This window comes from Calypte anna, chromosome 2 (assembly GCF_003957555.1).
Source record: "Calypte anna isolate BGI_N300 chromosome 2, bCalAnn1_v1.p, whole genome shotgun sequence".
Lineage (NCBI taxonomy): Eukaryota > Metazoa > Chordata > Aves > Apodiformes > Trochilidae > Calypte > Calypte anna.
In genome coordinates this window covers 116014571-116029101 of record NC_044245.1, presented here as the reverse complement: position 1 = coordinate 116029101, position 14531 = coordinate 116014571, and the positions used below count along the sequence as shown (strand labels likewise).

At 40.5% G+C, this 14531-nt stretch overlaps 1 protein-coding gene across 2 annotated transcripts in view; it reads left to right on the top strand.

Annotated features, from left to right (window-relative positions):
• Positions 1-14531, top strand: part of LOC103527051 (cytochrome P450 7B1) — a 122741-nt gene that overhangs the window by 58154 nt on the left and 50056 nt on the right. The window contains exon 1 of one of the 2 annotated variants that reach the window (XM_030444429.1): positions 13484-13617. The exons of the other annotated variant lie outside the window; for it this stretch is intronic. Within the exon in view, the coding sequence (XP_030300289.1) occupies positions 13499-13617 (119 nt within the window). The 5' untranslated portion in view covers positions 13484-13498. Of the gene's footprint in view, positions 1-13483; positions 13618-14531 lie in introns of those variants that run through there. 2 annotated transcript variants of the gene reach the window in all.

The window sequence follows — 14531 nt, the reverse complement described above, 5'->3', positions numbered from 1 at the left end:
TCAGGAAGAGCAGAAGTGCCTAAGGCACTTCTGAGGAATGCTCAGAAAGCATTTTACAGCCATGATAATGTGTCTCTGAAATTAAGCATCCTAACAGCATGGCTGATTGTCTTTTAGCTAATTTATCAGTATGAAATATCTATACAATCACTTACAGGCTGTAGAATGGACAGTAAACCTTTCCCCTGGCAGACTGCACCTACAGGGTTTGTCTGGACCTGTGACTATAAATGTTCTTGTTGGGCTGGTTATTGGCCCTGTTTGTGAGTGTGTATGGAAGAGAAACAGAGAGCCACACTGAGGAATGCTGGAGCTGCTCCAGGCCCTCCTCACTGACCCAAACCTCCATAGTCCCATGGCTGTTGTCCACAGATGCCATCAAAAGGATGCACCTGGTCCGTTTGATGCATCAGCTCCTATGCCAGGCACTCCTCCATTCAGAGACCCACAGACTGTTCTCATTGACCTTTTCAGGGAAAGTACTGTCTGGTGTACTTCAATGTAGGGATATAAGTGCATGTCTATATACATAGGTGCTTGGATTTGCCATCACCAATGTGTTAATTTCATTGGGTGGCTGTGGGTCTCGCTCATTTGTCAGCTTTGTCTCTGAGCATCTTGTTACTATGTAACTGAAAATCTGTGGTGTGTATTTTTTAAATGCCTTTTAGGGTGGTAATTATTGATTTGTATGGTCCTCTTTAAACTAGTATAGCGCCCGTTTCTGAGAAGGATCAGTGTGTGTTTGTGCCCAGAACTTCACATTTTTGTGTTCCATTCAAAATGTTGATAGTGGCTTGATAGATAGCCTGCTAAGATGGAGCTTAACTCCAGTGCCCTGCCTGTGACAGGGTTTACTGCTGAAAGGAAAGCAGTACATTCTGCTGATACCTTCCCACTTAACTATAATGTGTGCTTTTTAAAAATAACAATTTCTACTCTGGTTTGGATTTCATTGCAAGCTATTGCAGAAACAAATACTAATACATTTTAACATTTAAAAACCATTACTGTACATTGATCATGATGGTTGAATGTGGCAGCACCATTCTAGCATTAAGTTAATTGTAAGGAAAGTGCTCCTGGGCATGGCAGCTTGGTTTCTGTACTGACACCCAGAATGCAAACAACTTGCTGATTTATACCCCATTGGATCCAAATGTTTTTATGCTATTAAAAGATTTGTAAGTACACTGTTATTTGGCATATATGTTAAGCTGTAATTTATACGTCGTTCTATAAATGCACTGTGGAAAAATAGAAGAATATTTTCCTGGAAATAATAGCTTGGTGAATTTTTGCCTCAAAGCAGCTCCTTCACACTCTCACGTGTCAAAGGGAGGAAAAGGTAGAATATGCTGTAAGGAGACCCAAGACAGAAAAAGGGTAGGAGATTAGGATATTAAGACACATCCAGTGATCCTTTGGTGAAAAGAAGCTAATCCTGAAAGTTCTGGGCAAGTGCCACCTCTCCCATGTTTTCTTTTTACAGAGAATGATTCAATTAAAAGAAGGGCTTAGTTCCTCTATGAAAATTGTGATTTATAGTCAGCACAACCTGGTTGTCAGTTTTCTGTATGGGAAGTAAAACTGCTTGGATGAGAAATAATAAAGGAAAATCAAAGGAGTTTCCCTGTGTTTCTCTTCCAGAAACTAATAAGGCTATTGACATACTTTTAAGCCTTAATTTAATTAAATCAGTGACTTGTTACATAGTCTGACAGGTAAAGTGATTGGCATCAGGAAAGCAGGCTTTTGTCTCCTGACAGTCATCTAGATCTGCAACTTGTGGCCTGATTGTTCTAAACACAATAGTGTTTAAGATGTATTGTTTAAGATGTATCATGTTTTCTCTTGGAGCCTCTCTTTTAAAGGTACTACAACTTGGGTTTTAAAAAGGGGTTAGCTTCCAAAATTTTGTGTACAGGATCTGACTAAGCTGAAACCAATTCCATGAGTTCAGGTTTTATAGTTTCAATAACAGCAAACCCACACATGTAAAAATAGGGTAGATCTTCACTCATTATTGGGCAGATGTTTCCTGAGATGTTGAAATAAATATATTTGGTTGCAAGTATGATAAATACTGAAAATGCAGGCACTCAGTGTACACTGAAGACCCATGAAGCCATTCTTTCAGCCATTACAGCTCCTCCAGATCATGGAAAGTGACACAAGTACTTCTGAGTAGCTCCTGAGAGTTGTATGAGCTTTTCCTCCAAGCTTTGGTATCCCTGCCATTTCACAATACTGGCTTCCCCATGTTTATCAGTAGCACATTTGAGAGTACTGTAGTGGGCTCACATACCAAATAGCTCCTTTAGTTACTGGGGCTTAGTACAAAACTGAACAAGTCAATGACAGGATTTCACTCCAGCAGACCTTGTATCATGAACTTTCAGTATGTACTGAAAATAAGGTACCAAATCAAAGCAAGTTTTGCTTCATAGAAGCCAAGATATCTTCCCACTGAGAGAAGCTTTCTTGCCAAATGCTGGCTCTCCAACTGTGGCCATCTTGACTAGGGAGCTATTTAAAGCAAGGATGCAATGATATTTTTTCCTTATGGCAAGACTTATTTCACTTCTCATGGATGGCTGAGCTGTTCATGCTCAAGCTTTGCTTTCAAAACTATGTTCAGACAGAAATCAAGATCAGGGAATTTCAGAAAGAAAGTGATAATTTGGAGGAACTGAAAGCAGAATTAAAATGGACACTTTTAGTATAAATGTGTGGGTTGTTTCTGCTGCTCTTTATCTCATATATTCTACCGTAACTTACCCTAACTTAAGTCAGAACACACCCCACATGGTCATTGCATCCAGCTGGATGTATATTGTCTCTTCCACTCTGGCAAGTTTTATAGCCAGTACAGACAGGGCATCATAGGGCTGGTTCAGAAGTTGGGCCCAGATATGCCAGTCTCAGTTAAGACAAATGCCATTGCCTTGAATGAGAAGCTGTCTTTTCTCATAGAATTATAGAATTTTCAAGCCTCTATGGGACCTTTAAGATGATCTAGTTCCAACCCCCCCTGCCATGGGCAGGGACACCTCCCACCAGATCAGGTTGCTCAGAGCCCCATCCAGCCTGGCCTTGAAAACTTCCAGGGATGGGCTTCCACCACCTCTCTGGACAACCTGTTCCAGTGTCTCACCACTCCCATGGTGAAGAAGTTCTTCCAAACATCTAACCTAAATCTACCCTCCCCTAGTTTGAATCCATTCCCCCTGCTCCTATCACTGCCTGACATCCTAAAAAGTCCCTCACCAGCTTTCTTGTAAATCCCCCTTCAGATACTGGAAGGCTGCAATAAGGTCTCCTCAGAGCCTTCTCCTCTCCAGACTGAATAACCCCAACTCTCTCAGTCTGTCTCCAGAGGAGAGGCGCTCCAGCCCTCTGATCATCCTCATGGCCCTTCTCTGGACACGCTCCAGCACATCCATGTCTCTCCTGTAAAAGAGGCTCCAGAACTGGATGCAGTACTCATGAGAGTAGAGCATAGGGGGAGAATCACTTTCCTTGGCCTGCTGTCCACTTTCCTCTTGATGCAGCCAAAGATGCAGTTAGCTTTCTGGGCTGCAAGTGTACACTGATGGCTCATGTTGTCTGATCCCTTGGCTGCAAAACATGGATGTGGCACTAGGAACATTAGGAAGCATATTGCAAAAATTGTACAAAGATTGTTTTCAAAGCTGTTCAATGTTAAAATTTTTAAATTAAATTTACTAAGAGCTAGAAACAAACAAGGTATTTGGCAGTTGCTCATAAGCTGTGAAGGTTGGTCAGCTTCCTCAAGGTTAGGAAGGGATGATTAGTGGAAAAGCCATGGAAGGGGTTAATCTGTGACTGTGGAGCTCACTTCTCAGGCTGGACTGACATGTACTGTTTTTCCATTAATTTAATAAAGTCAAGAGATGCATATGTTTAATCTGCCTGGGTGCAGATTTTTGACCCTTGAGCAATGTAATATCTGTTTCACCTTTTTGAATTTTTATGGCATGGAGATTACAATTTTGTCCAGAGAATGAACAACTCGGGTGTCGGTTGAAGTTCAATTACAGCTTGAGCAGCTCTCTGACAAGGATGAAAGAAACTTTTCTGTGTTTTTTATCTATGTTTATAAGAATTTGTTCTCAGAACACGAGGATGCTATGGCTGAAGTCCTGGACCCGAGGATCCTAACCTGAAGTCACTCATCTTTGCAAGTCCAGCCTGTCTGTAAATGAACATTTCAAACAGCACTTTCATGCTAGTTTCTGGAGATTTCTCTTGAGCCTCTGACTGAAGGTTGCTTTCCTTGATGAGGAAAGCCTGGGTTCTGTTTTCCAAGTTTAGTGCAAGGTTACATGCCTTGGAATAAGTACTTAGTGCTTCAACATGTATTATTGGTCTTGCTATGAAAAAACAGTGTCTTTTGGACAGTGAAGAGCTGATCTTTTCCAAAAACTGGCCACAGTTAATCATCTAGGTCATGGAGGCAAGTATAGCTGCTGACTGCCTAAACACCAGTAACAGAAATTAAATCACTTATTTGAAGGCATAAATACACACATGGTTCATTTAAATTGGCATGCCTCATTTTTTCATTTCTGCCCTTGTTATAAGAAACAGCTTTACATCCTTCCAGCCTTCCTTCCAACCCCCGTTGTTCTTGTTGCCCTTTTCTCCATTGCTGTAGCCCCTGCCACCAGTTCTCCTGTGGATCAGGCATGTAATGAAGATGTCATTATCATGTCTTCTATCCAGACTGTGCCACTTACAGACTATTGTGCATAACATCTTTAAGATACCACCTTTCTTGTTCATCTGTTCCTGGCTCTGTTATGCCTCAGTTATTTCACCTCAGCATATGACCACCAGGGATGAGTCCATCAAATGCAGCATGTTTGGTCTCATTCCTGCAGTCCTTCATGGTCTCTCTTCACATTGATTCAAATAGCCTTCATACAGTATCCAGGTATTTACTCTTCCTTACCAGCCTAGAATGCCACTTCATCTTTGAGGATATTGGGGATATTGCCCCCGAGAAATTATTGTCATAGTTTGCATTTCCCTGTGATGACACAAAAAATGGTTTATTTGCTTATGTGCCAAGATGACTGCTAACTGGTGTTAACTGAATGCTTTGCCTATGCTATTGCCTCCTGTCTTTATGTTATGTATTGTCTAAAGTAAGATGTTTGAGGAAGAAAATTTCTTCTTCATTTTCTTTGGCTTTTTGACAGTGCTTAATGCAATGGGTTACTGAGCCATGATTGAAGTCATAGGCATAGCTCCAGAAATAATAAGTACAACTAGTTTGTTCTAGTGATTACCTATAATAGCATTGTTTATGTCTTGTCTTTTTTTATAGTTTTACTTGCAAGCAGTAACTTTTAAAGTACTGTAAAATTCAAAGTCAAACCAGTTCATTCTGAGATTATAAATTAAGAGCATCCCTAGCTAAAGCCTTCCATAAACATTCAGGACTACTGAACACAGAAAAAAAGGATGCTAGCAATTTAAGTGGCATTTCTGTTACTATTCCAAGGCAGTTTGCTGTCTTGGGAAAGAAAGGGAAAATTTTTTCTCCATTTCCTCATGTTTTATAATACTTGTTTATAAACTGTTTTGCTGTTTCCCTGCAGGAAATGGTGAAAATTAATCCAAAGCCTGTTGAACCCAGTGGAGCATTAGTCAGATGTGACATTTGTTTGTTTGTGCTTTTGATACAGAAGGAAGGTTGGGTGTTGTTCTTTAACAAAAATACACAAATCTGATTGCAAAGCCACAAAATTGGTAAATTGGCTTGGGGGCAGGTCTGGACCCTGAAGCTGCTTTTAAACCATTTTCTTAATTGATTGAATTTAAAGTTGACTTCTCCTTAAACAACCTTATTTGGATAGCAAAGAGAAACTGAAATTCATTATTTGACATTTGGGTGCTGGTTTATTTTTTTCCTCACTTTGCTTCAAATTGATGCTCCAGACTCCGTTTGACAAGGCAGGCATTGTCAAAATAGTTACTTAGAAAATTATTTCTTAATTTCTGATACACAGATTTTAGTTTTGACTAAAAAATAGAGGCCTCCTTGCCAGAGGCAAATTGTAATCTGTCAGACACACAAGGCCCTAAAGACTTTCAGGGACTTGAGGAGAATTGCCCATATATCTCATTTTAAAGCTTTCTGCTATGTCTTTGAGTCCGTTCAGGATCTGTGTTTTGGAAAGATCTGCCTCTTGACACAGCAAAAGAAGAAAGATTAGGTGGTCAGTGTATTCCCTATGTAAAGGTCTTATTTCTTTCTTTATCAGAAGGACCTCAGCAATGTGCTTTGCATATGATAAATGTGGATTTTACCTAAATCAGGATAACGACGGTGGTCTCCCCTATGTTATCATAATTTTGTGCTGCAACTGAGGCAATCTGGAGAGGAGGGAATTTTCAAGATATGATAATTAAAAAAAGAAAAGTTGCATATTATCTGCAAAACTTTTTAATTTCCTAAGTCTGATTAATGAACACAGCTTTGAACAACCTGGTCTTGTGGGAGGTGTCCCTGCCCATGCAGGGAGGTTGGAACTAGATGACCTTTAAGGTCCCTTCCAACCCAAATCATTCTGTGATTCTATGAACATTCTATGATTTTGAAACCACTAATGGCCTGGTTACTTTTTGGGGAAATTTAATAAGAGGAGGATAAGCTCATGGTTAAGGAGCTTTAACATGTCTGTCACCTCCCTACTGCTACATGCATTTTGTACAAGTCATGTGTTTTAAAAGCTGTACATATTAAGAGATTGCCTTAGACTCATTGATGCAGTCAAGTGGACATGCAGGTGAGATAAATGTGCACAAAATTCAGATGCTGAGAGCTTTTGGATAAGTAGGACAGGGCCTCTGTTGCAGAAACTGATTAGAGTTCCAGAAACTGATTAGAGTTCCTTTGACATTAGTCAGTGTAAATCAACAGAAAATCAGTGGTGACCCAGCCCATCCTGCCATAACTCACAGATATGACTCTTAATTTTTGCTAATATACTGGGTTGTCCAGTGGATAAGAAGACCCTTTCTCTCTGCCCTGACAGAGGGAGGTTGGTCCTAGGCAGCATCTTGGAGTCCTAACTTCTCTCCAGGTCCAGCAGCCCTCTGGACTGAATTACCCTTCTCTAGCACTTCAGGGATTTGCTTGCTCACAGAAGTGACTGCTCTGGATTAAGCTGAATATCCAGAGGACTCATCTAAGGTGCCTCTGGCCTTCATGCAGTAAAAACTAGTATGCTGTTGCCTGTGCTATTTGTCCTCAAGAAGGCCTGGAAACCAAGAGCTGCCATGCTATTGAGAGTGTTCCTTTTGACTTCAGCTGAATTCACGTGTCTTCCTGCACAACAACAAAATAAATTTTGGTATCAAAACAAGCCACAGGTAGAGGTTTAGGGAAAAAGATGCACTGAAGGCAGACCAGATAAAATGTCTGTCCCAGATCCATGACAAGGCTGCATGATGTTTCTTCTGCTGCTTATAATTACAAAGTTAGGAACTTTTTGGACTGATAAAAATTATCTGTTGCCACTGACAATAAAATACAACACAAGGTAGGCTTTCATTAGAAATCGTCATAAAAGGGTAAACAAATCAAAGTATTCCTCCACATTTCTATGCAGTGCCCAAGACTATGATATATATGTGTATGTGTATATATGATATATATACTATGATATATGTGTGTATATGTATATGTGTATATATGCACATATAATAAAATATATACATATATATTTATCAGTATTTAGAAATAATATATATGCATACATTGAAAGATATATCCACTTTTTTGAGGAAAAGAAAAACCATAAGGTGGTTTGGATTTTAAGAAAAAGTTACCCTAATAGTTCTCCCCGAAGGAGCAGGCTCCACTTTATTCTTTCCCCTTAGATTGAATGCTCACAGATTGTATGTTAGATTTGCTTTGGAGGAAGCTGGATACTGAGGGAACCTCGTACTGAGAGCACAAGATTCACCCTTCAGGATTCAGAGTTCCTGAGGGGCAAAGCTGTCAGGAGTGGTTGGCATTTAAAAGAGAGGAGGCTGTCTTCTACGAATGCTGTGCAAGTCTCTCAAGGGTTTGGAAAAGGGGGTAAATGCAAAGTATGTGTAAAGACTTGCAGGCAGGGTGCTTCTGGTAACCTGCGTGACTGCAGATGTGAACTGCTGCGCCGCACTGGGTTTGGTTACGGAGGGTGAAATCTGGTGTTATTCTGGGAACACAAGTGGTGTTGACATCCATTCAGCTTCATTTTGCTTGCAGAGAAGAGAAAGAACAAGACTTTTCAGTGGTAGTAAATGTTGTTGTTGAATGTATTAGGACATGAGAAAAAATTACAAAGACAGATTTAAATTAATTTAGAGTCGCAGAAGGGATTACGAGGAATTTCAGTGGTGCAGTAAATTAGTACAGAGATCTTTCACCTCCATCCACTGGGTTCAAACTCGTGCCAAGCTGCAGGCTGATAAAAAAATGAGTGATTTAAACTATATCCCTACAAGGGCACTGCCATGTTTTCTTGTGTATGCCTCTCTTCAGTTGGAAAGCATTTCCATTATATTCAGTTTCAGAGTGTGGGATTATTGCTTTGTAAATTTTTGAAACTCATGTATTTTCAACATTAATTTGAATTTTATAAAAAGAGCTTTGTCCTAACTGAATTAAATTATTTCAAAGCACAGCTATTGAAGTTAATGAAACTATTCTAGTATGGGCATTCTTACAAGAATATGGAAGCTCTTTATTTTCTTATTTATATAAGAAGAGTTAATGTGTCTGTGTGTGTACATATAGTCTTTTTAAAAAATAAAAATACTAAGGAAGGGAATTATCTGTTTTTTTGAAACCTTAAACCCTTAATCTTTCCTTTTTACATAATAGCTAGACTTGGATGTAGCTAATGTCATTTGGATGTTCAGTACAACATATGCTCTGAAAGTACAGCCAACTATATTGATAAGATAAACCTAATTCTCTGCATACTATCGGTGCAGATTTGAATTTAACACTGATAAGCTGTGGATGTGAAATGAGAGATCGTGTTTGGCCTTTTTCAAAAATCCAACTATAAAACATACATTCAAATGATGTCAAGTCTTAAATTCATAAAAGTGAAGCAGCTCAATGTTTATGTTTCTCTCATGCTCCATTTTGGATATGTATTTGGTTGTGGCATACATTCTTCTTCTGTCAGAAAGTGGTGGTTTTCTTTGCCACGATTATGATCTGGTACATGGTACAGGTGACAGCAGGCAAGCTGAGGTATTGCATTCAGTAGATACCTCTAATTGTATGAAATAAATACTATTTTATGTATTTATCTTATTTTAGAAATGGATTATTATCTTTGATTGCTGAGGCAGTATTTTATTAATCGTTCTCTCCTGGAAGAAAAATAACATCTCACGAGTCAGTCAGGAATTCTTAGTGTTCTGGAAGCTGCATAAGACAGCCTTTATGGACCAGAAAATTACATTTTAGAGAATTAGAGAAGCATAGATGTTTGTTAATAAAAGCCTAAATGTGCCAAACTTGCTCATTGGAGCAATCCAGTTTACTTCAGGAGAAGGAGCTATTCATGTGTCAGTATGAAGAGCCTAGTAAAAAAAGTACCAATTTGTAATTTCTTAAATAATTTGTCTCTGGGGATGTTAGTGTATATTAGAACATTTTAGTTGCACTGTATTACATTTTACTTTCGGACTAACAGCTAGGGTAAACAGCAGTTTTCAGGGTTATTGTGCAATGGGTAATGGCTCTGATTAAAGATTATTTATATGTTGAGGTTTTTTTATTATTGTTTCTATTTACTTCATAGACGTCACAAAATATCATAGGCTGGCATCTCTACAGTAGCTCGGAGGTGCTCTTTAAAATGTCCTTGACTTTAAATAAGTATATAGCCAGAATAGGCATATTTTTGGCTTCAATGTAATTTGCCTTAGTCCACTCTCTGACAAGGCTGTTTAGGAGGGAGAATGCCAGTGTTTTCCAGCAGGAAAAATTAGACTGGAGCAAATGCAGTGCTTGACAGGAACACAAAAGAACATGAGAGATATATAGGAAGGCACCTACTACAAGAGATTCCAAATTTTAATTGGACTTTAGTTTGCTTCTACAATACTAACAGTTGGATAATTTATTATTAAATAAAAATAGTAGAATCTTGGCATCACGAGGCTTGGGGGAGGCTACTAATGTACTGCACTACTTCCACAAAGAATTATATTTCCTGATTTGGCCATGTACTGGAAAGAGCCAGAATTTGGGAAGAGATACATCAAAGGATGGCAGACTCCTCCTCTGTTGCATTTCCATGTGTTTTCACATGTTGGGGCTGGGGAAGAGGATAACTAAAAATACTTTTTTTTTTTTTCTGGGGAAAAAAAAAGAAACAAAAAAACAAACCACAGTTTGAACATTCTATCTAAAATACAAACAGCTGCAATAGTCTTAACTTCTAACATTTCTTTCCAAGAAGAATACAGGACAGAGTACCTTTACAGATTTACCTATCTGGGCTTTCACATTGTCATCTCTAAAACACACCATCAGCTCATGCATGGTGCCTCCCCTTTCACATCACGTTGAAGACTCTCAGGGGTCAGCAGGGCTAACAGGTCTAAGGGCACTGTGTGAGCATCCCAAGGCCCTCCTGGTTCTCTTCAAATCAGAACAGATAGTCCTGAAGGTTTGATCCAATACAATAAGCAATAATGAGCTTTTTATTGCCACATGATAGCCATCTAATTTCTTATTCTTCAGATAATTGGTTGGTTTGTGATAGAGGAGCTGAGGATGTTTTAAGAACTTCTTGGAAACATGCCCCACTGCATTAGCAACTGAAACCAGCCCAGGCTAGGCTTTTTTCATACTTTCAGTGGAGTATGTTAGAGACCATTAAATGTGAATTTAATTAATCCTTATGATTCCTTTGGGAGGTACAAGATTGTTAGTAGTCCTATTTTACAGATGGGGAAACTGAGACAGTTTCAGGGAACTCACTTCTATGTGGTGAAGCACGGATGGAGCCAAAATGACAGTGTAACACCTCCTAACTAATTCCTAGCCCTCTGCCTTGTCTCCAAGCCGTGTTGTTTAATTGCCAGACATTCTGCATCTCCAGACCCTTTTATACCTACTCTGGCTATAATCTCCTCAAGCCTGCTGAAGTTCAGGCTACCCCAAGTTCTCCATCCAAAGAATGAGGCATATAATAAAGATGTCTGTCTTAAATGTTAACTTAATGACCTTGCCACATATGGTATAAGAAATCTGAGGAAATGTGAGGCACAGGACTCGTTTTGGTGTCCCTTGACCACACCAGTGCTTCTCTCTGATTCCCTAGCAGGATTTCATTTCCCTCTCTCTTGCTGGAAAATCTCTGGCTCCGAGAGCCATTTAGAGGCAGGAGCTATGCTGCAAACAGCATCATTTACTGCATAGTCTTCATTTGCTCCCTGAAAGCAATCCTTAGGATACACTGAAGCCATGGAAGAAGAGAACACACACGATCCCACAGCTGATGGCTAGGTTGTAAAGTATAAAAAGGAAGGGAAGGCGATCTAATAACGCTGTGAGGATTTAGCTTGTTAACTTTATGTTTGTTAAAGCAAGGTAACTTCAGTTTGAAATTTAAAGTGTCGTTCCTTGAGTTTGCTTCTGTCCTCTGTATTCTCAGAAAGCCAAAAGGAACCATGCTGCTTTCCATTGTTGCAACAACTTCCTACACAGGTGATGATAGCCCATCCAACCCTGGGCCTCAGAGACTATGGCACATGCTGTTTCAGCCTGGTAGGGGATTAACAACTTGAGCTGAAAGCGTAATAAACCCTTTATCCTTTAGGCAGTGGCTATTACAGGGCTATGCACATCACGTTTTAAATGTAGCCTATCTCGCAGGGTTGAAAAAGAAACAAAGGAGCACCGGAGGGCAGTTGTGTGAAGAGTCCCCGGCAGCCTGGGATGGGATGTATTGAGCCCATGATGATTTTGCTTTCTGAATATTTCAGCTGTTCATGGGCTTGATGTTCAGTCTGCAAAGAGGAGGGTTCTGCTGGGGCGGTAGCTCCTGGGGACACTGCCTCTTGCTGCCTTTAAGCATGCTGTATTTCCTTTTTATTGCACCTGCAAGTGGTACTCAGGAGCAAAGCACTAAATTTTGTATACCGTCTGGATGTCAGCAAGCATCGCAAAGGGGAGTTTTGTATTCCAGTTAGGATGCTGCTTTGGCTTAGCAAACTGAGGCAAGTGGGATGGAATAGCTCCGGGTTTGTTTTGCTCGCTCCAGCATGCAGAGCTGAGCTAAAAAACGTTTTCATTTTCACTTCATTTCTCAGAGTAAAAAGCCTCCTGTTATTATTCTCTCCCCCTCTCATAGAAGCCGTTTTGCTTTGTGGAAAAACAGACAGCAAAAGCCCTTTTTTTCTAAACTCTTGTTTCCTCTAAAACTCATCCTGACCATAAATCTGGAAGTAGTGGCTTAACAGATTTTGTACCATGGTTTTAATCATGTAATATAGACACAAAAACCTGTCTTGTGTGGTTTTGTTCTGTTTTTAACCTCACAAGGAATGTCTAGTATTTCAGCATAGGTAGCATTTTTTTCAATTTATAAGGCAGATCTGCAGTGTGCTGCTTATGGGTTGAATTCATGATATATTCTTGATGTGTCTACCCTTGGACCCAACTCTTGACTTCAGTAGAAAGTTTCACTCTCCAGACTTTCAGCCACTAGCGTATGGCAAAAATACATCTTTTGGCAGCCAAAATGCTGCCCTGTGCCTTCTGATCCCTTAGGTCATGGGTAATTATTTGAAACACAATCATTTAAGGAAGCAGAGAGCAAGAGGTGCCGGGGTGAGGGCACAGGGCAGCTGCAGCTATATGGGTGTCAGCAAAGTGCAGAGCGATGCCATGTGCCAGAAAATACTGCAACCACCTCTTGCATTTTGTATAAGCAATTTTCCAGTCTGTTGTCTTCTGTCAAATGCAATGTTCTGAGACATTTAAATAAAATAAATATTGCCGTTGAGTTATATTTAGAGCTGTGTAAAATTTCTCTAGTGAAACTCCCAGCCAGGCAAAACATGCTGGCTTTCAGGTTTCCATACCACTTGAAGCTTTGTCTGGGTTTGTCGAAGGGGTTGCTCGTGAAATCTGCTGGCAAATGCGGGCTGCTTTCCAAAGGAGGCCATCAGAGGCTGTGCTTGCCCTTATGGATGCTTCCAGGGAGGTTTGAACAAACCAGGACTGGTTTCAGGTGACTTTAGTATCAGGGGTGTGGGGGGTGGGGAAAGAGAGTTTATCGCAAGTTGAGTTTATCGCAGATGGAAGGTCAAAAAATCCAGTGATGAAGCAGGCAGCTGATGGAAATTGAAATGAAGGTTTGCATAAACCTCCCACCCCTGCTCATCGTAATCACTGAGCGTTCATGTTTGCCTATATCCCCAGACGTGCGTCGCTTTCCTGATGAGGGAGGGTTTTGGTGTGATGGGTCCCAGCAAGGGGTGGGGGGCTGGCCAAGGCAAGCCATGCTGCATGGACATCCCTCTGGAGGTGGGGTGGAAGCCCGATGGAACAGTGCTGTGGTGAGGTCCTGGGGCAAAACGGGCATCCTGAGCTTGTCCTGGCCTCCCTCCTTGCCCTCCAAGCAGCATAGGTTGCTTCCCAGCACACTGTTCTGCCATGGGAGATGCACCCTCTCCCCAAGGTGTTCCCAGGGGCACTATTTTGGCCCCTGGGATGCCATCAGGTAGCACAGGCCCTCTTGGCTGAACTTTGAGGCTCCTTGAGCAGTCACACGCTAGGTCTTGCTCACCCCTTCTGCCTTGCAGAGGGCAGCTGGCATCACAACAGCTGGTAGGACAAGTGGCTGGGGCCAAGCAAGCTCCAGCACACCTTGTGGGGAGCTTTTTCCCCTACCCCATACCAAATTCTGGTCAAATGGGTTTTGATAAGGCAACAAGAGCCATCCACTCTGCCTTCTCCTGGTGTGATGGGGAGGGGAGGCAGAGCGTGCTTTTAAATCACTGTCCCTCCTCTTCATAAAAGAGTCCCAAAATAAATTTGAAATATACAAAGGTTGCATTCTAGAATAGATATTAATGAGGAAGAAGGCAAATTTTTCCTCCGCAGCGGTGCTCTAGCTGTGAAGGTTATGTATTTTACTAATAGAATTTTAAACAGCATTTAAAATAATAATGCACATTGTCTAAAAGGTTTATTCTTATTTTTAACACAGTAGGACTTTTCTTCTATTCATTTAAAAGTTAACCTTGTTTGATAACATGCTAGGAAGGGGCACAGAAACAGAGGGCTGAATTCTTTTGTGAGATATGATAGACAAAGCTGGCATCCCTTGTACAAGATATGTAAAGCCTGTCTCCAGACATTGTGACATTGCTACAGACAGAGTTTGTCATCCATAAATTTACAGCTTATTTCAGTCTATTCATAAATTGACAAAAATTTTTTTTGAAAGAAAAAAATATATATGGGTGTA